At 32.0% G+C, this 25,974-nt stretch overlaps 2 protein-coding genes across 3 annotated transcripts; one reads left to right on the top strand and one right to left on the bottom strand.

Annotated features, from left to right (window-relative positions):
- The first annotated feature begins 7,183 nt into the window (after positions 1-7,183).
- LOC110692167 (dual-specificity RNA methyltransferase RlmN-like) lies at positions 7,184-17,759 on the top strand. 2 transcript variants are annotated; one of them, XM_021869168.1, is made up of 9 exons: positions 7,184-7,434; positions 7,548-7,710; positions 8,584-8,694; positions 9,751-9,885; positions 12,845-12,949; positions 13,628-13,797; positions 13,907-14,006; positions 17,229-17,475; positions 17,566-17,759. In XM_021869168.1, exons 1-8 carry the CDS (start codon positions 7,343-7,345, stop codon positions 17,469-17,471), a joined length of 1,119 nt encoding a protein of 372 aa, XP_021724860.1. In that variant the 5' UTR covers positions 7,184-7,342; the 3' UTR covers positions 17,472-17,475; positions 17,566-17,759. The 2 variants fall into 2 exon arrangements, with proteins under 2 accessions (XP_021724860.1, XP_021724859.1); XM_021869167.1 differs by having other exon boundaries at positions 17,229-17,759.
- A 6,363-nt stretch (positions 17,760-24,122) lies between these two features.
- LOC110692166 lies at positions 24,123-25,265 on the bottom strand. Its single transcript, XM_021869166.1, has 2 exons — positions 25,089-25,265; positions 24,123-24,913 (listed from the first exon to the last, which is right to left on the bottom strand). Exons 1-2 carry the CDS (start codon positions 25,204-25,206, stop codon positions 24,621-24,623), a joined length of 411 nt encoding a protein of 136 aa, XP_021724858.1. The 5' UTR covers positions 25,207-25,265; the 3' UTR covers positions 24,123-24,620.
- Between the last annotated feature and the right edge of the window lie 709 nt (positions 25,266-25,974).

The following is a 25,974-nucleotide window of genomic DNA, read 5'->3' as shown; positions in this document are numbered from 1 at the left end:
CACCGAAACCACAGCCCCCAAAATCGAAACAACAACCAAAACAACAACTAAAAATCGAAAAAATTTAAAAAAAAGAATTGAAATCAAACAAAATAAATAAATATAGAATTATCTTTTGAAATTAATCAAATAACATTATAATTATATCAAAAATTAATTATAATCTGAATTGTTAAAAAAAAAAAACCTAGATCTAAAGGAGCAACGAGAAGCTGTTGTCGTTGTTGCTTGGGCTCAAACCACCAGCAGAGAGAAAGCGAGTCGTTGTTGCTTGGATACCTCACACCACCACACCACCAGCCACGAAACGTCGGATCTAAAGGAGGAACGAGAAATTGAGAAAGGCCGAATGAGCATTTTGAGAACCAGAAGAGAAAGCGAATCTAGGATAAATTGTAATGAACAAGAGGAGAGAAGGAGGAGACCGGAAAAATAGAGAAGTACAATGACAGGAAAACCAGAAGAGAAGAGAAGAGAGGAGAGAGAAAGCTAGAGAAGAAGAGACGAGAGAGAAGAAGAAGAGAGGCGGGGAGAGAAAAGAGAAATGAATAGGGATGGGGGAGGGGGCCCGTCTATTTAGGTTTTGTATTTTTTTTAAAATAAAATTCCGTCAGAAATTTCCTACGGATTTAAAAACCGTAGGAAATTAATATGTTCCGACAGATTTTTTCCCTCGGAATTTCCGTCAGAAAAAAAATTTTCCGAGGGAATATTCCGTCGGAAGTAGAAAATTCCGAGGGAAAAAAAATCCGTTGGAATATTTCCGAGGGATTTTCCGTCGCAACTTATCTTTTCCGACAGATTTTTCTGACAAACCCAAATTCCGTCGGAAAATTCGAATTTTCCGACGGAATATAAGTCCGTCGGAAAACAGCCTATTTCTAGTAGTGATTTATTGTTATTGCTTGATCACACCCTTTTTTGCAGGTTTAAAGGGAATTTGTACTTGAAATCACGCCTAATAAGATAATTAATAATTTGATTTAGGCTAATATGATTTCAATTCAAGTAATCACCAATAATAAGATTTGATTGTGCATTAATAATCAACCAACGTAGATTAAACATGTTTAGGATTAATTTGATGTATGTATGTTGATCGAAAAGCGCCCATGAAAATCATAAGAATTGATTAGAGGCCTATTTAGGGCGGGTTCAATCTCTTTTAGGTTGGATTTGTACCATCATCCTCGAACATCCAGTCATGGGTCTGGACCACTATGGAGTTAGCGATATTCGTGATCGTGAATGGGGTGTAACCTTCACACCTGTGAACGGTTTACAAGTTCCTAAAATTTGTTGGCGACTCTTTTATCTCTAGCTTCTTTTCCTTGGAACGCCATCATGCCTAAAAGCATGAACCATAGCAGGGCTTAAAGATTGAGTTTGAAAAATTCCCTACAGAAAGAAGGGGAAAAAAAGAAAAAAAAAAGGAAGAAGAAGAAAAAGGAAAAAAGAAATATTTGGGCCTCATAAGATATGATATAAGGGGAGAAATGATTGGCCCAAATAAGTAAATATGATGATTGAACTTATTGTGAAAAGGCTACGTTTGGATTAAATATTTATTGACCCAAAGATTTAAACTTGTTTTTATTTTTATACAAGTTTTGTGCCCAGGCAATGCCCAAATAGTTGATAAAATTTTAAGACATCATTTTTACTTGAATGTTAAATACGGTCAAATAATTCGTTCTTATAATGTAGGATATTTAGACATACGATATCATATGACTTATATTTATATAATAGTGTACTTCTTGTAGTTTTGTTTGTAAATAGATATCTTTGTTATTATTGACTTAATATTATTTTTATTGAACTGAAATTATTTTCATTCAACTGAAAGTATTTTTACCAAACTACAATTATTTTTACTGATTAAAACTTATTTTTACTTATTCTCTAATATATTTTTTAAATAAATTAAATAATAATGCATTTTGTATCCAGCTAACCACACCATCTGGCTGGACAAAGTAACCCCTATAAAACTGACCAAGTACCCCTATAATACTTACTGAGTAACCTTTAACACTGACTAAGTAACCCCTATCTATAACAATGAATGAGTAACCACTATAACACTGACCAAGTAACCCCTATAACACTAACGAAGTAACTCTTGTAATAGTTGGTGACACAGTTTGGCCAGCTACGTATAAAAGTTTGTGATTAAATATATTATAAATGGATCTTATTTTATAAAAACTTTTTAAAAACGAATTTGATTATGGAAATAGAATTGAGTTATAGAATATTTATTAAAAGTTATGATTAATTTTGTATATATGAAATATTAGAATTCTATCGATAATAAACCTTTATACAACAATTTTATCTTAAAAAATCTATCCAAAAATTGCTTACTTAGCATTACATGTGTCACAATATACCTATTTATCTCCTACGTGGCACGACATAATACCCAGATTGTTGATAAAATTTTAAGATAACATTTTTACTTGAATGTTAAATACAGTCAAATAATTCGTTCCAATAATGTAGGATATTTAGACATACGATATCATATGGAGTGTACTTTGTGTAGTTTTGTTTGTAAATAGATATCTATGTTATTATTGTCTTGAAATTATTTTTATTGAACTTAAATTATTTTTACTGAACTGAAAGTATTTTTACCAAACTAAAATATTTTTACTGATTAAAAATTATTTTTACTGAATCTCTAATATTTTTTTTTAAATAAATTAAATAACAATGCATTTTGTATTCAGCTAACCACAACATTGGCCGGACAAAGTAACCCCTATAAAACTAATCGAGTAGCCCCTGTAATACTAACTGAGTAATCTCTAACACTGACTAAGTAACCCCTGTCTAGCTATAACACTGATTGAGTAACCACTATAACACTGACCAAGTAACCCCTATAGCACTAACGAAGTAACTCTAATCTTGTAATAGTTGGTGACACGATTTGGCCAACTACGTATAAAAGTTTGTGATTAAATATATTATAAATGAATTTTATTTTACAGAACTTTTTAAAACGAATTTGATGGTGGAAATAGAATTGAGTTATAGGATATTTATTAAAAGTTATGATTAATTTTGTATATATGAAATATTAGAATTTTATCAATATTAAAACTCTATGCAACAATTTTATTTTAAAAAATCTATCCAAAAACCGCTTACTTAGTATCATATGTGTCACAATAATACCTATTTATCTCCTACGTGGCGCGACATTTGGCGAAAAACTGGAATGCCAAGTGTCGCTGTCTCGTGGCCTAGCTGCGAGACCGACTTTATTTATTAGTGACTAGTTTTGTGCCCAGGTGATGCCCGCATTATTGATAAAAATCTTTGGATAAACTTTTTGGCTTGAATGTTAAATACGATCATGTAATCTCTTTTGAAAATGCAGAATATTTTGATATACGATATCATATTGCTTATTTATATAATAGTTTACTTTTTGTAGTTTTGTTTGTAAATAGATATCTATTTTATTTTTGGCTTGAAATTGTTTTTATTGAACTTAAATTATTTTTACTAATTAAGAATTATTTTTTTTATTAATTCTCTATTATTTTTAAAAATAAATTAAATATATTATAAATGGATTTTGTTTTAAATCTAATATATATAAATAAATTAGGCATTTTTCGAGAGCATTTGGCGCGCCACATAAGCAAAGGTATTATTTCGACCAATTAAAAGTTAGATTTGTATTCTATTTTAGAATTAAAAAATTCACTCGTCACATAAGCAAAAGTGACGAATGATAAGCAAAGGTATTATTTCGACCAATTAAAAATTAGATTTGTATTTTATTTTAGAATTAAAAAAGTTCACTTGCCACATAATCAAAAGTGACAAATGAAATTTAAAATTTTTGCCACGTAAAAATGACGAATAATGATTTATTAAGATTTAAATTATTCCTTTCAAAAAAAAAAAGATTTAAATTATTTTAAAACTAAAATTATCTTTTTTAAAAGATGATCTTTTGATATTAGGATTTAATTTTTAAAAAACTATCAATTATACAATTATTATATACAAACACTTTAAAGTTAAATATTTGAAAAACTTTCAATCATTTAAAAAAAAACATTTTAAAAGAAATATAAATTATTAATAATTAACTAATATTCTTCAATTTTTTTTAGAAAAAATCAATATTCTTAAAAAAAATAATAATAATAACGTTCAGTCTTTATCAATATTATTCTAAAAAAAAAATAATGTTCAATTTTTATCTTATTTAGCAACCCATTTCATGATTAAATAAAAAAATTTATAAGAGATTTATTTGCTACTCTACAAATATATAAGATAGAATGATATTAAAGATTTGTATACATCCTCTCAAAACTATAATTTTGATTTTTTTTTCAATTGTAAATAGAAAATACACAAACATGTGAATATTATTTATCTACACTTCTTCATGGTGTGAATTTTTTTCAGGTCTAATTCGTTGATTAATAAAAAATATGGGAAATAATGTAAGTATATCAAGGCTTTCTGATGGTAAACAAAATAAATTGATTGTTATTCATTATTTTATAAGATGTATGTTTTGTTTTATTTTACCTAATCTATATGTTACATATCGTGTTAAATTTTGTTAAACAACTTAATTGTAACTTAATATTAATCATTCTGTATTTGAAGGGATTATGTCCATGCTCCAATTGAAAGAAATTTCTTCAAGCACTTATAAATCCAAAAGAGAAATGTGTGGATTGGAAAAGTAAGGGCCTGTTCTCTTCAACTTATTTTCAGTTCAGTTCCTAATTTCTTTCTCTCATAAAATATTCACTTCAGTTCAGTTTCAATCAGTTCATTTCAGTTCAATTCAGCTTAGTTTAATAAATCATAACAGGCCCTAAGTTCAATAAATCTTTGGAATATCAAAGTACAAGTTTCTCACCTGATGATCCTATTGGATGAGGAGGTATTATATCTTTATAAATCGTTTACATTTATTAAATCTTTTAATTTTTATCAATTAATTTATGATTAAACCAAATTTTTTGTGATTTAGGTAGCTTAATTAAGTCATAAAATTAACTTAATTTTTTATTTTTAATTATAGGGTAATTACGTTCATGCCTCAATCAAAGTCAACTTTGTTGTACAATTTTGTTCAAAATTGATTGAAGGAAAAGTTTACTTCATTGGATACTTTTCAGTCGTTACAAATAAGAAGCAATATTGTCAGCGACAATAAAATAATGATTCAATTTTCCAAAATACTATGGTTTGGGCGATTGGGGACGATAAAAAAATTCCAATGCATGATTAAATTTTGTATAATTACAATTTTTAGATTAATTTCACAACAATTATTCACTTTCTGGTAAATAATTTAATTTATTTTATAAGACTATAAAGATTAATTTTATATAAATTTTATTTTTGCTTACATGTTTAATTTATCCACTTTTATCAGATGGAAGAGATATGGCGGTGAACAAAGTTGGTGATCCTATCGAATTTTTTTTAATACAATTTTTTTTACATCGAAATATTACATCTAATAACTATTATTTTTAATGTTCTAATCATATTTATTAGGGGAATAAATTACATAAAATTAATAAAAAATTATCCTTAAGAAAAAATAGCAAAGTAATTAAAAATATTATGAGTTTGATTCTAATTACAAAAATTATTTTTTATTTATGTATAAAAAATCATGGGATATTAGGATTTAAATTATTAACAAAAAATAAAAATTATCTTATGAAATTAATGGTTTTATCTAAATACCCGGTTAATAAGATGTTTTTTTCATAAAAAAAAATTTATAACTTATAACGCAATAAAAAAACTTTACCTTCTTTAAACATTTTATGTCTAAAAAATTGAAAAGACAGATAATTTGTTAGAGATCAAAGAAGATCACAAGAAATATACAAAATGATACTTGTATATAGATTTGAGAGTTTAATTTCAAGTGTAAAAAGCAACAAATAATGATTTAGGATTTAAATTATTTTAAAAATAAAAATTATTATCTTTTTACATTAAAGATTTTATTCTAATATGTAATCAATGAAATATCATATTTACAATTTTTTTTTCTTTTTTTGAAAGATATCATATTATTGTCATATAACTAATAACAACGAATAAAATACAAAACAACAATAAATTAAGTCGCATTATAAATTACATTAAAAAAATTATACTTTTGTAATTGGAAATATCATTTTAATTAAATTATTATTTGTTTTTTTTTTATTTTTTTTGTCTGAATTTATTAAATTGTAAAATAAATCAATAATTATAATAAAAAAAAAGAAAAAAAACTTAGAGTATATAGGAAAATATCTTTTCCTGAGATATATGTATGAAAAATCGTGCATCGCACGGGCTTTCATCTAGTAACTTTTTAAAACAAATTTTATGATGGAAATAGAACCGAGTTATAGGATATTTATTAAAAGTTAGGATTAATTTTTTATATATATGAAATATTAGAAGTATATATCTAAAATAAAACTCTATACAATATTTTTATCCTAAAAAATCTATCCAAAATTCGCTTACTTAACATCAAATGTGTCACAATAATACCTATTTGTCGCCTATTTGGCACGACATTTGGCGAAATACTGAAATGCCAAGTGTCGCTGTTTCGTGGCCTGACTACGATACCGACTTTATTTATTAGTGATATGATATGATATATCCCATAATTAAAATAATTTGACCTGAAATATACTTTGTAAATAATTAAATAATTTATATAATAATTAAAAAATATAAAAAAATAAAAAATTACCGGGTATTACAGTGGGTTGGGTTTTTTTTTTTTTTTATAATTATTTTACACTACTTTTTTTTAATTAATGATTTTATTTAAAGTAGTTATTATCTCTGGTAATCAATAATATAAGGATTCCAAAGATAATAGATTTTTCTTGCAATTCACCAATAAAAAATATAAAAAGTTCGATGATACCAAAGAGTAAAATAAAAAATTCAGTTTAGTAAAATTTAATCCATCTATCCCAAAATAATTGACACAATCAAACTTTGCATACATACCGAGACACTAATTTGACTTTATTTTTACATAAGTAAATATTAATGAAAATTATACCAAAAATTATCTTATGAAAATTTATATCAATTGTCATCTAACAACATATTGCAAAGGAATGCAAACTTGAACAAAGTTAAGGTCGTTTGTGAAAAAAAAAAAAAAAAAAAAAACTCCGTACATGGTTCTACGGCGTGGTGAAGGTTAGAATGTTGATTATAAGCTCCACAGAACCGCAGCCAGCAACGAAGCGTCAAACCAAAACAATTCTCGCGCATCAAAGCTCACTTCTAAACTACAATCACATTATCAATGGCGCTTCGATCCATCTTCGACGCTTCTGTGCTACGAACCGAGTTCGAAAACGCCGGAATCAACCCTAAATTCATCCCTTTGATTTGGAAGTAAGTAATCCAATTTCTTCTCTTATTATGTGATTTTTCTTTTCAATTATCTCTCTATTTTCTGTAATTTCAATGGATTTTAATCTTGTTGTTCGCCATTAATGGTGTTACAGGAATGTTCTGCAGAATCCCAATTGTAAATGGGATGAAATTCCGTCATTGCCTGCTGCTGCTTACCCTCTTCTCAATTCCAAGTTCTTGCCTTTGTCTTCAACCCTTCACTCTGTTTCTCATTCTACTGATGCTGTTACCTCTAAACTTCTCATTAAACTCAAGGTTTTAATTTTTTGCATTTTCCCTTTTCAATTTTTTGTTTTCTTAATTAGGTTATGATAATTACTATTTGGTACGCTCGGCTGGTAATTAATAGTTGCGTTGATAGTGTAATTGAACTAGTATTGTGACGACTATGTTTGAGAAAATGGAGTATTATTTTCAGGGTTTTGTCTGATATTTGCTCAGTTTTGTTAATAGCTGTTGGTGTCCATGATTGTAAACCTTGATCTTCTTCTGTTGCCTTTAGCCGAGATTTGTTTTTTACAATAATTGGTTTTCTGGTTAAAATTGAATGTACGCGGGAAATAGAAAACTAGGAGGTTATATGGTTGAGGAAATTACAGGAACTTTGTTGAGGGAATTCTACTTCTCGCGAATTGGGGTAAGTATGTTCCTGCAATCAATCAAATCTTTGAACTTTCTGAATTGTAATTTTTTAGGGAATAGCTCTTTAAGTGTTAGCATTTAACTGAACAATATCATGAATCATGTACTAAGATGATGTGATATTTTCACTCGTGTAGTAAACCCATCTTAGCTAACTCTTTTGTGGCTCATTAAAACTAAAGATAATTGTTATTGAAGGTAGATTTGGTTTTGATTCTTTCCCTTTGCCTTTAGTAAGGTTCTCTTAGAACTAGGGATAAGAATAAGATATGAGTTAACTTAACTATTTGATTACCAAGAGGCTATTTCTTACTTCATCACATAGTTAGGAAGTAATAACCTAGTCAATAAGATAAGTGATGTAATCCTTTGCTTTCATGATGTGGTTGATACTTAATAGTTAATACTAATAACTGTTTGTGATGTAGTGTAGTAGATTTCCCACAAGTTGTTCACCCTTGTCGTCCATAATTCTTTATTTTTCAGAATGGGGCATTTGTGGAAGCTGTGATATTGAGATACGATAGCCGCCTAGGACAATATGGCGGCAAACAACGTCCTGGGGGTCTAAGGTCAACTCTATGCGTGTCATCTCAGGTATCCTATGGGGTTTTTTCTTTTTTTTTTTTTTTAATTATATATTTTTTTCTTCTCTTTTGCAGAGTAAATGTGCTTAAAACTATGTTCATTGCATGTTGGGATTATAGAATGAAATGATGCTTTAGGGCTGATGCTTGATGTATCCATGTTAGGACTGTTCTTTTGTTACTTTTTTGACTTGATGCTAGTGTCGTATGAATTGTGATTTTGAAGTTTTGAGTTGGCTTCCTTTCTATGAACTCACTCTGCCGATAATAATTGCCACTTTAATAGGGTAATCTAAACTAGCAATGTGAGGTGACAATTGAAGTATCTTAGCTATGTACTTCTAATGTTGTGCCTTAAGGCCCTTAATACTGATTGATATAACTTCTAATTATATGATACCTTTTGAACTTCATATTAGATGATGTAGTATATAGAATAAAATTCTCTTTCTGTGGGACAATTTCCAGTTAAAAGCACTTGATTAAGGATATTCAATGGATATACATGTGAACATGTCACCCTCATTTCCTTAAGGAATGAATAAACAGAACTAGTTATAGATCTGAGAAGGAATGAATAATCAAAACTAGTCATAGAAAAACAAGTATATTTTTTGACAGAATTAAGCTAAAAAGATGGTCAAGTTTAATTATATTTTACTTATTTTTTTAAAGTACAATAGTACTTGACATTGCATGTACGCCACTTCATTTTTGGTGACTTTTTGCTGTTAGTTGGAAGTCTTTGCACAGATCACATGGAAACTGGAAGAAGGATATCGAATCACTCTAGTTTTTATCTGATCCACCCACTTGTAAACTAGTCTAAACAAGTTGGACATCTGGTTATTTATAAATTGTAATAGCATTAAGGCTAAATTTTCTTTCGTCCTGACAGCGATATGTTTACTATCGTGATTCTCTGTCTCCTATGCTTATGTTATTCTAGGGAGACTAATGAAAGAATAGTTCTTATTATCTTTATTTCTTCTATGTGGAACTGGTCATACTTATTGTTTCAGAATCTAATTGTTTTAGTTATGACCATATATGCATTTATCGAAAGGTTGGATGCAAAATGGGATGTACGTTTTGCGCAACTGGGAGCATGGGATTCAAAAGTAATTTATCAACTGGAGAGATAGTGGAGCAATTGGTGCATGCCTCTCATATATCAAATATACGAAATATTGTTTTCATGGTAATGTTTTTTTTTTTTTTTTTTTTTTTTTTTTTTCCCCCCCCCCCTCTCTTTTCAGTTGCTACATGATATCTTAGCTGTGGAAAAAGTATCAATTTTCTGTTTGGATCGTTTTTGCATGTGTTTGCCAGTCAGATTGTGCTATTCTCCGCGGAGAGCTAGTGATATATTATATCTTATTGTTCTCTGTTCCATCTAGATGTTAGGGCAGTTATCTGGAATATCTCATCTTGTTTGGTTGGGGTTAAATTTAATAACAATTGCCCTATAGAAGTCATCATCAAGTCTGGAGAAAGTCTTTAAGAATCATATATTGCTGCCCCCCTTTGAGATAATGGTTAGATTTAGTGGATGTTGTATTGTAGAAGGATTTGGTAAGATTGTATAATTCCTCTTTTTTTTAATTGCACCATGTTCCTTTTGGGGAAGTTGCATATTAATTGCACCATTTCCCTACATGGTATGCTTTTTTCACTTTTTGGTTGTGTTCACTAACAAAGTTCCCTACATACCCTTGTTCACATGTGATAACAACCATTATTACCCCACCTTTCCTATCTCTCATTTGTGTTTTTTCACTAGGCACTTTTGACATACTCCATCTTTTACACTTTTTCTTAAATCCCGTGCCCAACCCAAATGGTGCAATTAATAAAAACGATTCTACGATCCCAATCCATCCAAACGATTTAAATCGTTGTTAGAATCGCTCTCCGGTAGAATCGGTTAGAATCGATGGAATCGGACCGATTCCACGATTCCACACCGATTCTAACGATTCCACTCCTACAAAAAGTCTAATTTTCTGGAATCCATAACTTTTGATTGCGAAGTCGGAATTGAGCTTTTAATTTGTCGTTGGAAAGCTCTTAAGGTCTACTTTCTAATATAATTGGTCTCGTACCCATATCATTTATATATTTTATGTTATAGCCAAAAGAGTGTAAGGGTGTCATAGTTAAGCCTAACTTTAGTCAATGACTTATATATTATTCAATATAAATCATAATTAAGCTTATGAAACATCAATTCAAAGAACTTTTAAAATACCATCCAACCATTTAAATTGTGTGGGCAAAAGAATATATTCACGAGTCTTATGCACTCAACTTTGGGCATATAAGAAACACTTATAACATGCATGAGTTTGTTGTATTTGTCATTCTTTAGCTATCTCTTTGAAATGAACTAACTTGACCCTTACTATTCTATTATCATTGGATTTTTTTTAATTAGGGAAGCAATTTTAGGAGTCAACAACTTCATAATTTAACAATAATTGTCTCGTACCCTCGTGATTAAGAACGTGTACCAATATTCTGACTTTATAGTGTATTGTTTGAGCTATGGGTGTGCGAAATTACTTCTAAAATTATTTTATGCTTGTATTGTCGATATTATGTTATCAACAATATATATTATTATCATTCTCATTGCTTGAAAATTATGTATTTAGTCATTAGTTACATTTGAAGCTTAATTTTTCGATTTTACCGATTCGATTCTACCCCACTAACCGATTCAAGGTAGAATCCCAATTCTAATAACTATAGCTGGTGGAGTTGTTGAGCTGAAGTCTTTGTGTGTGTGTGTGTGTGTGTTAATAAAACTTTGAAAATCAGGCTTCTCATTGAACAATTTTAGTTCTAGGACCTTGACAAATTGCACTAGGGTTTTTTTTACTCTTTGTATTGGTTACAGTTTTCTTCCTTAAGCTGAACAACTGTATCTGTAAGTACAACTTGTTTGTGGATTTGTTTGACTTTCACAAAGTTCATGTGTCTACTTTATTATTTCAACTACCACACTTGGTGGCAAGGTAGCTGGTAGACACACGGTGCATGTGCAGTATACTAAGATATGACGTATTAGATTAGACTAGAATGGAATTGATGGTTTCAAATCTAATATTTGGTATTTGCAGAGGATAGCACTCAAGTCCTCTAATAAATAGGACTCTTAAATTCCTAAACCATGAAAATGAGTTTGGGTTTTGAGGAATCTATTCTACAGAGCCATCAAAGTTTTCAAGTAATTTTCCAATAGCTTATGTGTGCTTATAAAAAGACCTCAAAAACTATGAAGTTGAATTAGGAAGTTTGCATCTGGCTTTTCTCTAAATGTTTTCCCACTAATTTAATGCCTCCAATTCTGAATATCATCCATTTTTTGGCCACTACTCTTGTGTAGGCCTTTGGCATCGGCTTGCTACTAGTAATGAATCTGCCTAAGTACCGTGGTAGAATGGGCAACTCAAAATTATTATGTTGGGAAGTAACACATGTGAAGTCAGTTAAAGAGTTAAGTAATGTAGAGATTGAAAAAGAATATATTTTCTGGTTAATAGGGTGAGGTTAGAAAGTACAAACTTCTCATAAAACCGTGATTATTTTGTCATTGTCATTGGAAGGTTCTTTCGGCAAGGGACACATGGGAAGTTAGTTCTAGAGCAAGAACTAATTGCTGAGAGGGAAAGAGATTTCGATAATTAGTAATAAATTGGGTTTAGAATCGGCAAAGCATTCAGAAAGTTTGAATATTACTACTCTTGAAAATATAGGCGTTCACCTTTGGGGACTATGAATAGTCATTTTCATTTTCATCTTCACTCCTTCGGCATCTCTTCTCCTCTCTCTGTTCTTTTATATTTTATTATACTGAATCCTCTATCCTCGTGGTCTTAAAAAGTTTGAATAACAATGATATGTTCTATTTGCCTGAGAAATTGGATATATCATGCTTAAAGACACTACATAAAGTGGGATGAACTTGTGACCTATCTTTTTTTTTTTTAATTATTATTATTATTTTTAAAAATATTTTTTTGGTAATAGTTTTTTCCCCTTTCATTGCTCTTGAAACTGTTAGATTATAAAACTTGTATTTTATCATTTTTTGCATGTAGGAATCTTAACTTTTTATAAAAGCTTGTTCATTTGATAACATCTTTGGTTTACAGGGGATGGGGGAACCATTGAATAATTACTCTGCATTGGTGGAAGCAATTCGTGCCATGACGAGCGCTCCATTTCACTTGTCACCGAAGAAAATCACTGTGTCAACGGTATTAAAGCTAGAACCTTAATTTTGTGTTTCATGAAATCATGAATGTATTATTATCTTTGCCGTGGTATATATGAACAATTGAACATTACTGAGTACTCTATACAAATTAGCCGCAATGCATGGTTTTAGGTTATTTAACCTATATTTTTATTTAAAATGTCAAGATGGTCAGAAACAAATCTGATTGTAGTGTCTTGTGACTTGCATACATTAGGATGCCATGTTGACATCTGATTTGAATTGTTCCTAGGAATACTTGAAAATTTTAGGTGTTGATTTGTTACTGCTGACAAACCTCCTAGTTTTAGCCAAGTACGCTCCTGCAATTATTCTCACTGTATTTCAAATGTTGTGAAAAAATAATCTCCATTCCTAATTATCTCGAATTTTTGATTATTAGGGTTTGGGACAATATGTCAATATTACCATTAATATTTTGGTCAATATGACAATTGATTTAGATAGAGGAACTATTTGTGTATGTGCCATGCATGAGTACTTTATAATGAAGAATAATGAAATCACTATTTTTGCTTATCTATTGACGCTTTTTTTAGACGGTAAAGAGATGTAGGCAATATTATATAACACTAATTTTTTAAGGAATAAAAAATGCATAGGCTTGCTGTCACGACATTTTGACTCAATAATCTTGTTTGGATCGAATACTCCTTAGGTGGGAATTGTGCACGCAATTAATAAGCTACACCACGATCTTCCTACTCTGAATCTGGCAGTATCACTTCATGCACCAGTTCAGGATATACGTTGCCAAATTATGCCTGCGGCTCGGGCATTTCCATTGGAGAAACTTATGGCTGCACTTCATTTATACCAAAAAAATAGGTAAAACATGTTATATACTTGCATGTATTTTTGTAATATGAAGTTTCTAATCTTGCAAAAAACTAATGCCTTGAATGACCCTCTTTCCTTTCTCTGCTTCTGTACCTAGTCAGCAGAAAATATTTATAGAGTATATAATGCTTGATGGAGTGAATGACGAAGAGCTGCAAGCACACCAGCTTGGAAAATTGCTAGAGACATTGGAAGTGGTTAGTATATTCTTATTATTTATATGATAGCGTTTCTTGCCCTTTTTAGATTTTTAATGAAAAAATTGAACAGGAGGCATACCCAGCTCTTTATTTATTAGCATAGTCTGCAAATTTACCAGTATTGAGCTTCAAATAGTTGCATGTATGGTCAACGAATTGAAAAAATGTCCCTGAAAAAGCTATGTTTTAAGTTGTAGAGTTATATCATGGTTCCAAGTGTAGTACATAAATTTAAGAACAAGTTGTAGACGCCAAGATTCGCCTTACTTTCTCCAACAACTGGCAGATACTAATGGTATCATGGAAGTTGGTATTAACTAATGTTATTGCCATATTTGGCTTTTCCTTTTCTTGTGCTTGAGTAAGCTGCAAGACGCTCTTTGCTTTTAGCTAATACTAAAGATGACTGGCCAGCTTCGTGTTGAGCCCATATGCTTTGGGGTTAGCTCGGCCCGGACCACGAGCTACGTGTTGTGCCGTGATGTGAAAAATTTTTACAAGGTTGTCCCGTGCGTGGCCCAAGCCCACATGCCACCGTGCTAATCTGGCCGGGCTTGCATCCTAATCCTAATTTCACAGATTTTAGCTTGCTTTGTTTTGTTGGGTTGGGTCGTGTCATGCTTCTCCCAAATAGTAGCCCTCAACACGACATAGACAATCATTCATTTTGGTTCATGTCATGGGATGTGACAAAGTTATACACTGGCTGTCACTGGCCTAGCAAAACCCTCCTCCCAGGCTTGGGATTGGCAGCGGGAAACCCACCGGCGGAGTTACAACATAGACAATGCTAACTCATATATCTTCGACCTATATACCTGCACTAGCTATCTCTGCATTCAAATTGGCATTCTTTTCAGCAATTTTGAGAACTATTAGTTGTGTTGTTTTAGGATTCTATTTCCAAGCTAACATGTCATAGCTGGCAATGCTACTGATAAATCTCAAGTCCTTGTATTGGCCTTGACTCTATTATAAAAGCTTTAGGGGCCGTTTGGTTTGCATAGGGTAAACGGAATGGAATGAACAAAGAAAATGAAAGAGAATGGAACAAAACCCTTTCCATATAGTATGTTGTTTGGCTTACAAAAAGAAAGGGAATCACCACCACCACCCCACAACCCATCTTTCCCACTTCTTAAGCCACTCCACCGCCCAGCCACGACCTCCCCCACTCCTCGCCGCCACGCAAAACCCTAGAAAACAATCTCCTCCCCTTAAAATCACCGGCCGTCCCTTCCCCTAGCCGCTAAGGTTTCGAGAAAATTCAATCTTGCTTTGTCTTGAGGTTCGGTTCTTGGGTCTAGGCGAAGAAAGAGAATGCAGATCTTGAGGTTCGGCTTTTTGGGTCTAGTCGAAGAATACCGCCGTGAGAATCGGGGGGGGGGGGGGAGGACAGAGAAAATGGGTCAAAGTGCAAAAGCGCCGCCGTGAAAAGGAGGAGAGAGATTGACCAGATGGTGAAAAGTGGGTTCCGTTGAGGAGAGATGGAGATGCGACGAGGAGTGGGGAAGCTGCGGCGAATTCCGACGAGGGGTGGGGAAGCTGCTGCGAGTTCCGGCGAGGTGGCTGGCGGTGGGGGTAACTAGTTGCTGGTGTGGGTATGGTGGTGTAGTGGTGGCTTAGGAAAGGGAATGGAAAAGTCTAGGGGGGGGGTGGGGAATCAATGTAGACTGATTTTGGGTAAACTCAAAAATAAAAATGGGTAAAGGGAATGAAAAAATTGACAAACAAACAACAACAAAGGGAATGAGACATGTTCATTCCCTTTCCCTTTGATTATTAACCCCAACCAAACGGCCCCTTAGTATTTCTTCCGTTCATCTTTAAACTGTGGTGCTGAAGAGATTTATTTTTAGGGGTTACTAGTGCTTCTGTTAGTAGCTGTTGGTATTTTTTTTTGTTAATTATTATGACAAGACAGACTGATCTCTATTCTCCCCTGTTGAACGTCCGATGGCACCTTGCTCTGACCTGGCACTGGCACTGACCAAAGGAATTATATAGAAGGAATTTGTTGGTTTGGGTATAGGTTCATCTTTATGCTTTTTATTCTTATTTTGTCTCAATTTTAGGAATATTTCTTGTTGTGCTCTTTTAAACTCATGATTTGTTGATTAAGGGGGTGGTATGTAAGAGGCTTCATATTGTGAGAAATTAAGTGCACTGAGTAGATAAACGACATTGGCAATAAATTCTTGAAAAAAAAAAAGAGATTTTTGATTCTGCCGTGATTACTTACTGAGAATGAGACTTAAATTTCAGTTGTCCTCGATGTCTTTATACATGAAAAATGATTATTTGAATATATAGAGCCTTGTTATTTCCTGCTTTATTACTGTTTTGACCTGTGATTGAAACTACAAAATAATAGTTCTCCAATGATGAGATGTCTATTTGCGAACTGTGGATGTTGAGAATTCAGATAGCATGCAAAGTAATTTTGGGGAGGAAAAATTTCTAGTTGATCTTGATTGATAAACTATTCTACTCACTTGGTCAATTACTCTAGACTTTTCCTTTAATTGTGTGGTATCAGAATCTAGGTTAGATTACCTGGGATTTAGACCTTCAATTATACAGTTAGAGAAGGATCTGAGCTCTATTAGACTATGTTACTCGGACTCGGGTACCCATGTCCGAGACGGGTATGTGTCCAAGTGTCCCCATCTCAGCTATTTTGTGAAAAATTTCTATGATTTTTAGCTAAAATGAAGTGTTCAAGTGTCATATCCATGTCCGAGTGTCGAGGGTCCGACACGGGTACTTGAGGTAAAATGAAGAGTTAGAGTAACATATACTATTAGATGTCCAGTCCTAATGGAATGTTGCTATATCTCTAGTCTGCTTAAATTAAAAAGGGGGATACACGTGAAGGAAATATTGAGATTCCGTGTTCGTGTGTATCCATAATTTATTTTTTTCCACCACAAAGAAAACAGAGGATTATGTGATGAACCTAGCTTTTGCCAATTGTTTTGGGATGGAACTTCACTTTGGTGTGTGAGAAATGTGACTTTCATCTCTCTGGGATATTTCAAATATGACATTGCTGTACTATTTGCTTTATAAACTTACTCTATAAAGTAAATCTGTTCTGTTAAGCAAGTGTGGCCTTGGTTTATGGTTTGTGTTTTATGATTGAAAGCTTACTAGCCTTAAAAAGGATGAGTTCTTTCCCCTGACATTTGCATCTGGGTGTTGATGAAATTTATACAGGTTGTAAATCTGATACCTTTCAACCCTGTCGGCAATACAAGTCAATTCAAAACGAGCGGTGAAGCAAAAGTCAAAAATTTCCAGAGAATTCTCAGGGAGATATATAACATCCGGACAACAGTTCGTAAGGAAATGGGCCAAGATATAAATGGTGCATGTGGTCAGCTGGTGGTAACTGAACAGGATAGGCTATTGGCAGAAAGAAAAGGTCTTATAACTGACATTGAAGATCTTCATCTTTGATGATGTAAGTAAAGCTTTCAAATTTTGTATGAATGTGTTCTATTTCATTAAATAGAGTAAACCCTCCTAGCTTCTCATTTTATTTCATGACAAGGTGTTTTGAGATCCAAGTCTTATCAAAAGAAATGCAAAAGAAAAGAAATGCTGGAAGTGTGAGGTATATAACTGTCTAAATGTCTCCTGAACGCTTAGCAAAGTGACAGCTTCTGTAAACTAACAAAGGCTCTCATATAGGCATATATTATGCTGAGATATAAGGCACCTCTTTTTATTTTCCCAGCTCCATAATGATAGTGTTGCGCTTGCATGTACAGTTTCTTAAGAGTAGCAAAGAGTGGAGATTTAAGAATTGAAACAGTATTGATTTCTTTGACTTCTGTGTAATCATGGATCATCAAGAAATCCGTAAATGCTTCTATATGAAGTCTTCTGCTAGTAGTCTATAAAATGTAAAAATTCAAAAACGAAGTGCTGGAACACTTTTCTAAGGTCGTGACTATGTGAGGCCTTTGTTTTGAACTTTAAAGTGAAAAATAAAAAGGGTGACCCGTCCCTTTTCCCATGCCTTTCTCTTGCCCAAAGGATATTGATTCAGCCAGAACTACGAACTTGAAAGGTTGTTCGGAGGTTCTCCATTTGCTTCTCTTTGATGGAAATTTGATTTTTCCAGGAGCAGAGGCCCTCGCCCTCTGTTAGGGAGCTCGGTTCTGTCTTAGAATTCCAGTTTGGGGAAGGGGCTTAGAAGCCTACTGCTACACAACACTACACTTGGGCTTTCGGTGGTGCCATATTTTAGGCAGCTGCAATAATAAAAGGAAGTGTGTCATGATGTAATAATGGGGCGTCATGTCGAAATAAGGAAGTGTGTTATTCTGAAACAGCCAAAAATGAAAAAGTGTGTCAATTATTCAAATACAAAGGGATGACTGTGTCATGATGTAATAATGGGGCGTCATGTCGAAATAAGCAAGCGCACATAAAGCAGTAGTGTATGGCTGTGCATCTTGAGATGGACATTAAATAGACTTTTCGAGTTTAATTTTCTTTTGATGAAAAATCAACCTTCGGCTACATTGTCACCGTATACAGAATCCCTTTTCGACACTTCCATTTCCGTTAGCTTGTCTATGTCATAGACAGATGAGAGTTGAGATATTGCATCAACTTGTAGTGCTAATTTCTTGGCCTGCAGTTTAGTAGTTAGTACTCATTTAGTGGGCTTCTAATGTACTGGTAGGAGTACTTGGTACTTTGTACTTCGTAGTAAACTATACACCACTACTGTCATGCGGCCATGGTTCATGCTATCAATACATGGATCTGTGGTGGTGATTAATGGTGTTTTGATCTTGGGCTTACATATTTAAGTGGTTATGGCATTTCTGCTGATAGGGTGGGGGACTACGCTTGATGTGCAATTATAACAATTTGTCAATGCGAAGGACTTGTTCTGTTCAACTTATTTTATGTCAGAATTAGACAAGAAAGCCATAAATATTTGGAAAAATTGCTATGATTAATCTCAACTTTGCTTCGTCCGCCAATATTAATCCCAACTTTTGTTTATTTTTTATTAATCCCAACTTTATACCTAATCCACTTCAATTGCACCCAACTGGTCATCCAACTTGATATAACAAGTTACCAGACACGTGTCAGTACATGATTGGTCCAAAAAAAATTAAATCCAAACCCAACAAGTGGCCCCCTACCACCTCTGGCAAGCGGCAGCCCCTGCCACCGTTGGTAAGCGGCAGCCTGACCAACTCCAACCAACCCCTCCGTTTCCGCCCTCTTTCCCACCGGATTCAGCCACCACAACCTTCCCCTCCCCTGATTTCGGCTACCAAAACCTTCCCCTCCCTCGATTCCGGCAACCAAAACCTTCCCCTCCCTTGATTCCGACGACCACAGCTCAAATCCGGCCACTCCCTCCCTTCCCTTCCCCGATTCTGGCCACTCACTCCTAGCCACCACTCTTTCTCTCTCCTCAAATCCGGCCACCACTCTTACTCTCTTCCCAAATCCGGTCACTGCTCCTTTCTCTCTCCTCGAATCCGACCACCCACTCCCATCCTATCCCCGTTCCGACTGCTTTTTACGGTGGCTGCCATTTTATTTTTTTTTAAATTATGTTTAATTTTTTTTTAATAATTGAGCAATCATGTGTTGACACGTGTGCAAAAAATATCCAACTCACAAATGTTAACTTGCTCAGCCGGTTGCAAGTCACTTGGGAGTGTTTTTGGCGGATATGGTATAAAGTTGAGATCAATAAAAAATAAACGGAAATTGGGATTAATATTAGCGGACGGAGCAATGTTGGGATTAATCATGACAATTTTTCCTAAATATTTGGATCAAATTAGATTATAGACGTCGCATTTAAATTTGTTTAAATCTTTGTAATTGTGAAGACGAATTTAACAAGATCTCACTTGATTATGTATTTATATATTGATGAAAGATTAAGGTAAAAGTTTAGTTAAACCAATACATCAAATCAACTCATTCTAGATCAAAATCATTAGATCATATTCATTCCGTTTTCTAATGTTAGTCCCATTTACGTATAAGAAAAATTAGTTTTAATAATACCAACTTTGATCGATTTTCTTTAAATAATATCAACTTTTGATTATTTTGAAATAATCCTAACTTATAGTGGTGTTTCAGTATGTGTTCAGTCGGTTCAGCCGAACCCATACTAGATCGAGAAAAAAACCGGTCATTTTTATATAGCGTACATGTGTTATGTATTTTGGTCTGTAGCCACATAGAGTTTTATCAAAAGTCGCAGGTTCGAGACGCCCAGCTTACCTTTTTTACTCTCTTTCTTACTTTTTTGGGCTTTTACCGAGCCATTACATAAGATAATTCAGGCCCTTATATCTCTCTATGAAAATCACTGCTTCTCCATCTATCTCCTAGACTCCATCTTGTTTGTGTTTTGCAATCAACTAATTGTCTACCAGCCAAATTAATCGGAATTAGGGTGAAATGATAATTTATACCCCATATGTTGTCAATTTAAAGTTCGGGTTTTAATATTTTATTGTAGAATTAGTGTTGATTGAAATTGTAAAATGGTTAATTATGAATATGTTGACATTGGATTTACTATTTTAATTAAGTCATAATTAGTTTGATTATATGATTATATGGTTAATTAGTTTGATTATATGATTATATGATTATTAGTTTGACATTGGATGTACGATTATATGATTTGAGAATTTCTAATATTGTGAATGTAAGGATCACTAAATATTACGGAGTAATATTTTCGTAGTACATATTTTGGTATTGGTATATTGTTCAGAGATGAAGGGTTTAGAGTATCTTTGATATTTTAATCATTGAGTTCAATTGTAATTTGTTTCTTAAGTTAGTAATTTTTTTTTCAACATGTGCACACCTTTAATTTGTATTTTAGAGTATACTATTTGATTTCATTATATGTGTTTATATTTCGAACCCATAAAGACAAATTTCTGGAACCGCCACTGCCAACTTATATAGGTATCTTCATATAATAATCCGAAGTGTTATTTTTGTTGCTTTTGTTGATCCGTTTTGGAATTATTACGTGTAATAAAAATAAAAGTTCGGATTATTATAAGAAGATACCTATATAAGTTGGGATTATTCAAGAACAATCAAAAGTTGGGATCATTTAAAGAAAATTGGTCAAAGTTAGGATTATTAAAACCAATTTTTCCTTACGTATATCAATGCAATTTTTTAATTGTAAATATCTTTAATCTCACACTAGCAAAAATTATAAAAATTAGATATAAATAAAGTACTTATCGAAACGAATAAAACTAGATCTCATATGACTAATGTTTGTTTTTATATAGAGAGAAATTTAGGCGATTCTAAATGAGACTAACGAATAGAAGCGGAGGGAGTACCTTATAAAAATTAGACTATAACATTTTGTTTTAGTTGAAATAACAAGTTCTAAGTCCCAACTACTTTTCTTTAACTCCAATTTTTAACATTTCTTCAATTTATTTATTTTTCCTTTCGTCTTAGATTAGTTTTTGACTTATCATTTCACATGGTTTTAGATAATAAGTTATTGTTAAATTATCAAATGCTAAATTATCCGGGGATAGTAAGTTTTCATCAAACATAAAAAATAAAAAAATAAAAAAAATTAGGGTTTTATTATGTTGAAAATGTACTAGAAGATAATGAGAATTTGAGGCTATATATTATTATATGTGAAAGAATGTGGTCCCTGACTTCTTGATATATAGTGGAAAGAGAGATGTATTGAGATAATAGTAGAATAATTTTTTTAAATAAGGAGGTATAAAAACTATCTTGGGACAAATGAAAAAGGAAAATGTGAAAATAATTTGGGATATATTATAGAGTTATATTGTTCGAGGTCACGAATTGAGCAACGAGAGCGACTAATGTAAGTGCTCCAGTGATAAGGATTAGGGGTAAAAATAATTCGGATATAATTTAAAGTCTAATGCAATCCAAAGCAACCTACTAATTTGAATTAGATCGGGTTTGCTTATTAAAATCAGATGGAATAGATTCAATTTGTTTCGATATTGAACTTTTGGATTGGATCGGTTTGATGAATAGGGTTCCTTAATATATTACTCTGTATTATTTATATAGTTGCTCGTTACATGTAAACGAATCTAGTATACTATATTACTAATTTACTAATTTAGCCTTAACTTATGTATAGAGCAGTATTAATTTGTCTTTCACAAACTAAGATTGATTTTTTTACGCTTAAAAAAAATGATTATAGGTCTTTTTTTTTATTTAAAATTAATAATAATAAGTGAAAATAAGTCCAATTTTGTAAAAATTATATCATCTTCAATGTGGAGCATGTTAGGGGTTCAACAAGCTCATAAGTCATAACCTTGCCCAACGACCTGTTGATGACGGAGTCACCTACTCACCTGCATCACATGTTGTAGAACTAGATGAGAAGTTGCATACTCGTACTTTCCTTTTGTTTGTTTATACTTTTCATTTTCTTCTATTTGTACGTTCACTATATGCCAAAGAAAAATAAAAATAAATAAATAACTACACTTTTTTTTTGAGGAACCTAATTACAATTTAGTTAAAACAATCCATTTGATTTCTTCAAAAAAAAATCCATTTGATTAGTAAAAAAAGCCACCAATTAGTATATAACGTTCATGATGTAATCCTGAAATCATTTTTTTGAAAAAGAATGAGTAAATACATCTGTTGATTGCGTAGAATCCAAAATGATTATATTCTCCAAATCTATAGCAATATTTGCTGAAGAATCTTACCTGTTCTACATTTCCATCACGTAGTTTTTCTGACGCAAAAGGTTGGCTAAAGATGCTTATCTCTCATGGAAGTTTCACCCAAAATTGGGTATGAAAAATGTGCGCCTTTCATTTGCACTTTTCTTATTCTAATCATAATGGGTTTATTAGGTTGTAGTTACTTTCCCATAATAAAAATAAATTTATAAATGAATAGATTGCTTTAATTTCTTAATCCAAAGAATGTGGAACTTTACCTATTGTTCTTTCTTTAATAAGGTATTAAGGTTTACATTCATGTGGTGAGTAAAACTCCTCTCAATAATTTGCATCACATAGTTCATCTACGGCTCATATGTACTTTTTTGAACCCTAGGTGCTCTATTTTAGGGTCGTTTATATATAAGAAAACGATGTATAATCCTAAGGTTGTAATAAAAGGCTAAAATTGTAATTTTGTTCAAAAAAAGCTACAATTGTAATTGTAATAACATCGATAGACACATAATTTTGTCATACGATCTTAAATTAATACCAAACATATATATTGGGCATTTGGGCTTGTTCGGTTATCATTGTCGCTTTCAATTTTTTGATTTTGAAAATCATATAATGTACTTCTTTCGTTTTTTTTGTTGACATGTTTTGACCTTTGACATTATTCACAAACTTTACTCTGACTAAGTTATGCGATTTTTTTTTTTGAAGTATTAATATCAACTTTTTATAATTTTTACTTACTCATTATAAGAGATATTAATCGTTAAATTTGTGCATTAGCAAATAAGATATATAAAAGAAACATGTAAACTAAAATAGAACGAAGAAATTACTTTATAAAAAAAATAAAAAAATTAGTCAAACTTAATATCGTTGCCACAAAAAACTACGAGTATACTATTAATGAATTTGACCAAACGTTGCGAATTTGCGATTAAAAAAGAACATAAGAAGTTTTTTTTTTTTTTTTAATAGCAAAAGATTACATAAAACTAGAAATGCAAGTAAAATTAATTGTTCGTCCATGTATTAGCTGAAAATTTTATAATAGTCGTTTGAAATATGACTACCATAATATTTTGATGTTTTGACGAGCCTTGTCTACCTATTCCCTGCTCACTTTAGCTTCCAAATAATACAGTTTTGGAGATATACCTCTCATCTTCTAAGTTCTTTTCCTTAAGGGTCCAGTGCACCGCTACTTCTGGTACCTCAAACTTTGTAAGAACTTGAGTTGTACCAATACTTTTAAGTGACCAAAAAACATCCTAACACCCCCAACCCTACCAATGTTGTGATTAGAGAAGAGAGTCATGAGACTGTTACATTGCTTTATCATTGTTTTTGCTTTCCCCTTTTTTTGGAAGCTAAGCCGGCTTATTTTATGTATGTTGTTTAAGGGTAATTATATGTTATATTGTTAAAGTATTTTCCTTACTGCGCGACTCAACCCATAAATTGTATAAGATTGATCTCGCTCAAGACAAGTCAGTAGAGATATACACCCTTAACTACCTTTGCATTCGTACAACTAAGCATTGGATTTCTCACACAAAAAACAATTGTAAGCATTAATCAAAAACTTGCAAATTAAAGAATTAATCCCACAACCTTCACACATCATTGGTAATTAACCAAAGGGGGAAAAAAAAAAAAAAAACCCTCAAATGCTATGCAATTGGCCTAGTTAATGACCAATCACCAATTCTTAAAACAATCCCTCTTTTTTTTGTTTGTTTAATAAAAATATTAAACCAATTTTGCGTCAAAAAAAAAATAAAAAAATATTAAACCAATTATATTATCCTATATGATATCGTGGCCTAATTCATATCCCTTAAGACATGTATAACCAACTAAATTAAGAAAGGAGTAGACCACAAGCAATGTACAACATAGAAGAAATGGTAAGAATGATGGAAGTGAGAAGATGGACTTCTAAGGAAGCGCCATTCGATTTCTTAGAACCTGGGGGATGATGAATTGCATTTGAACCGCCACCACCAACACCCCTCCCAACACCCGAACCACCACCACCACCATGTCCTCCTACCGCGCCTTTCTTCATATAGTAATGATACTTATATGCTTCATTTTTATCATTACTAACCTTGTTATTTACTTTCTCTTCATTTTGTAAGCTGTTATGTTCACCTGCATTTTTATATGAAAGTTTAACTATGATATATTGTAAGCATAATACAAACTAAAATAATTCAAAATAAAGTAAAATTAACCTACTAAGAAGCATTAATTTGATGTAATAAGCAAAGTTTAAACCATCTACTATAAATAAAATTTCTCTAGAGTGGAAGGGAAAATTTTGGACCTTTATGTTGTAGGAAGTCTTTCACATTAGGAGGATTATTGGATTTTGTGGCAGATGAATTCAACTCAACTAGAGAGAAAAAGATGAGGAGCAACAATAAGAGAATTTGTAGATTCATGGTTTCTCTCTAGCTAGCTTTCTCTCTTAGTGGTAATGTGTGTAGTAATTAATAGTAGGCCTCATAGGCAAGGAACGAATGAGGTTTTTATATATATATGTGAAGATAAGCAACTAAAGAGGACTGAAACACGTGTTATATGGATCTATACTAATATATTATAAAAGCGTTAGTTTTTAAACAAGCAAATTTCATAAAAGCTGCATTCTTTAAACGAACACACTTTGTACGAAATTTGATCCTGTAATTACATCAACTTTATACTATATGAAATTTGTGAAAAAAACAATCCCTGCATTATTTGAAAATTGGTGTAATTTATTTCAAAAGTTATAAATAATAAATATTTCATATACACTATAAATAAAACACTCTTGGGATTCGTTCATTATTTGACGAGTAATTCTATTAAGAACTTGTCCACTTAGTGTTTTGAATATTTATGATCCAATTTGCACATAGTTTTTCCCGTTTAGGGGTTGTAACAAAGGATATGTACCTAAAAGTATTTGTGTAATATGACGTACTCCGTATATAAATATTATTACTATATTTACCTTATACAAGGCCCAACTCCATAAGAAAGTTAAGTCATTTTATGGTAACACGATTTTAATTTATGTTTTGCAAGAAAAACAAAAGCCAATTTTAATTAATGAGATAATATTATTAAACGGTGGGTGTATATATTAAGGAGCCAAAAGATATATTTTATTTTCAATTAATATGGAGAAACATATAGAATAAAATCTTGTTCACTTTGAAAAG

This window comes from Chenopodium quinoa, unplaced genomic scaffold (genome assembly GCF_001683475.1).
Source record: "Chenopodium quinoa cultivar QQ74 unplaced genomic scaffold, ASM168347v1, whole genome shotgun sequence".
NCBI lineage: Eukaryota > Viridiplantae > Streptophyta > Magnoliopsida > Caryophyllales > Amaranthaceae > Chenopodium > Chenopodium quinoa.
The sequence above is the reverse complement of the archived record's forward strand: the minus strand, read 5'-3'. Positions and strand labels throughout refer to the sequence as shown.

Excerpts from the sequence above, each read along its gene's own strand:
- LOC110692167 (XM_021869168.1), top strand. The coding sequence starts at position 7,343 with ATGGCGCTTCGATCCATCTTCGACGCTTCTGTGCTACGAACCGAGTTC. Across the intron at positions 12,950-13,627 it reads AGAAAATCACTGTGTCAACG|GTGGGAATTGTGCACGCAAT; the intron begins GTATTAAAGCTA and ends AATACTCCTTAG. Across the intron at positions 14,007-17,228 it reads TGCTAGAGACATTGGAAGTG|GTTGTAAATCTGATACCTTT; the intron begins GTTAGTATATTC and ends AAATTTATACAG.
- LOC110692166 (XM_021869166.1), bottom strand. The coding sequence starts at position 25,206 with ATGAATCTACAAATTCTCTTATTGTTGCTCCTCATCTTTTTCTCTCTA. Across the intron at positions 24,914-25,088 it reads AGACTTCCTACAACATAAAG|GTGAACATAACAGCTTACAA; the intron begins GTCCAAAATTTT and ends ATAAAAATGCAG.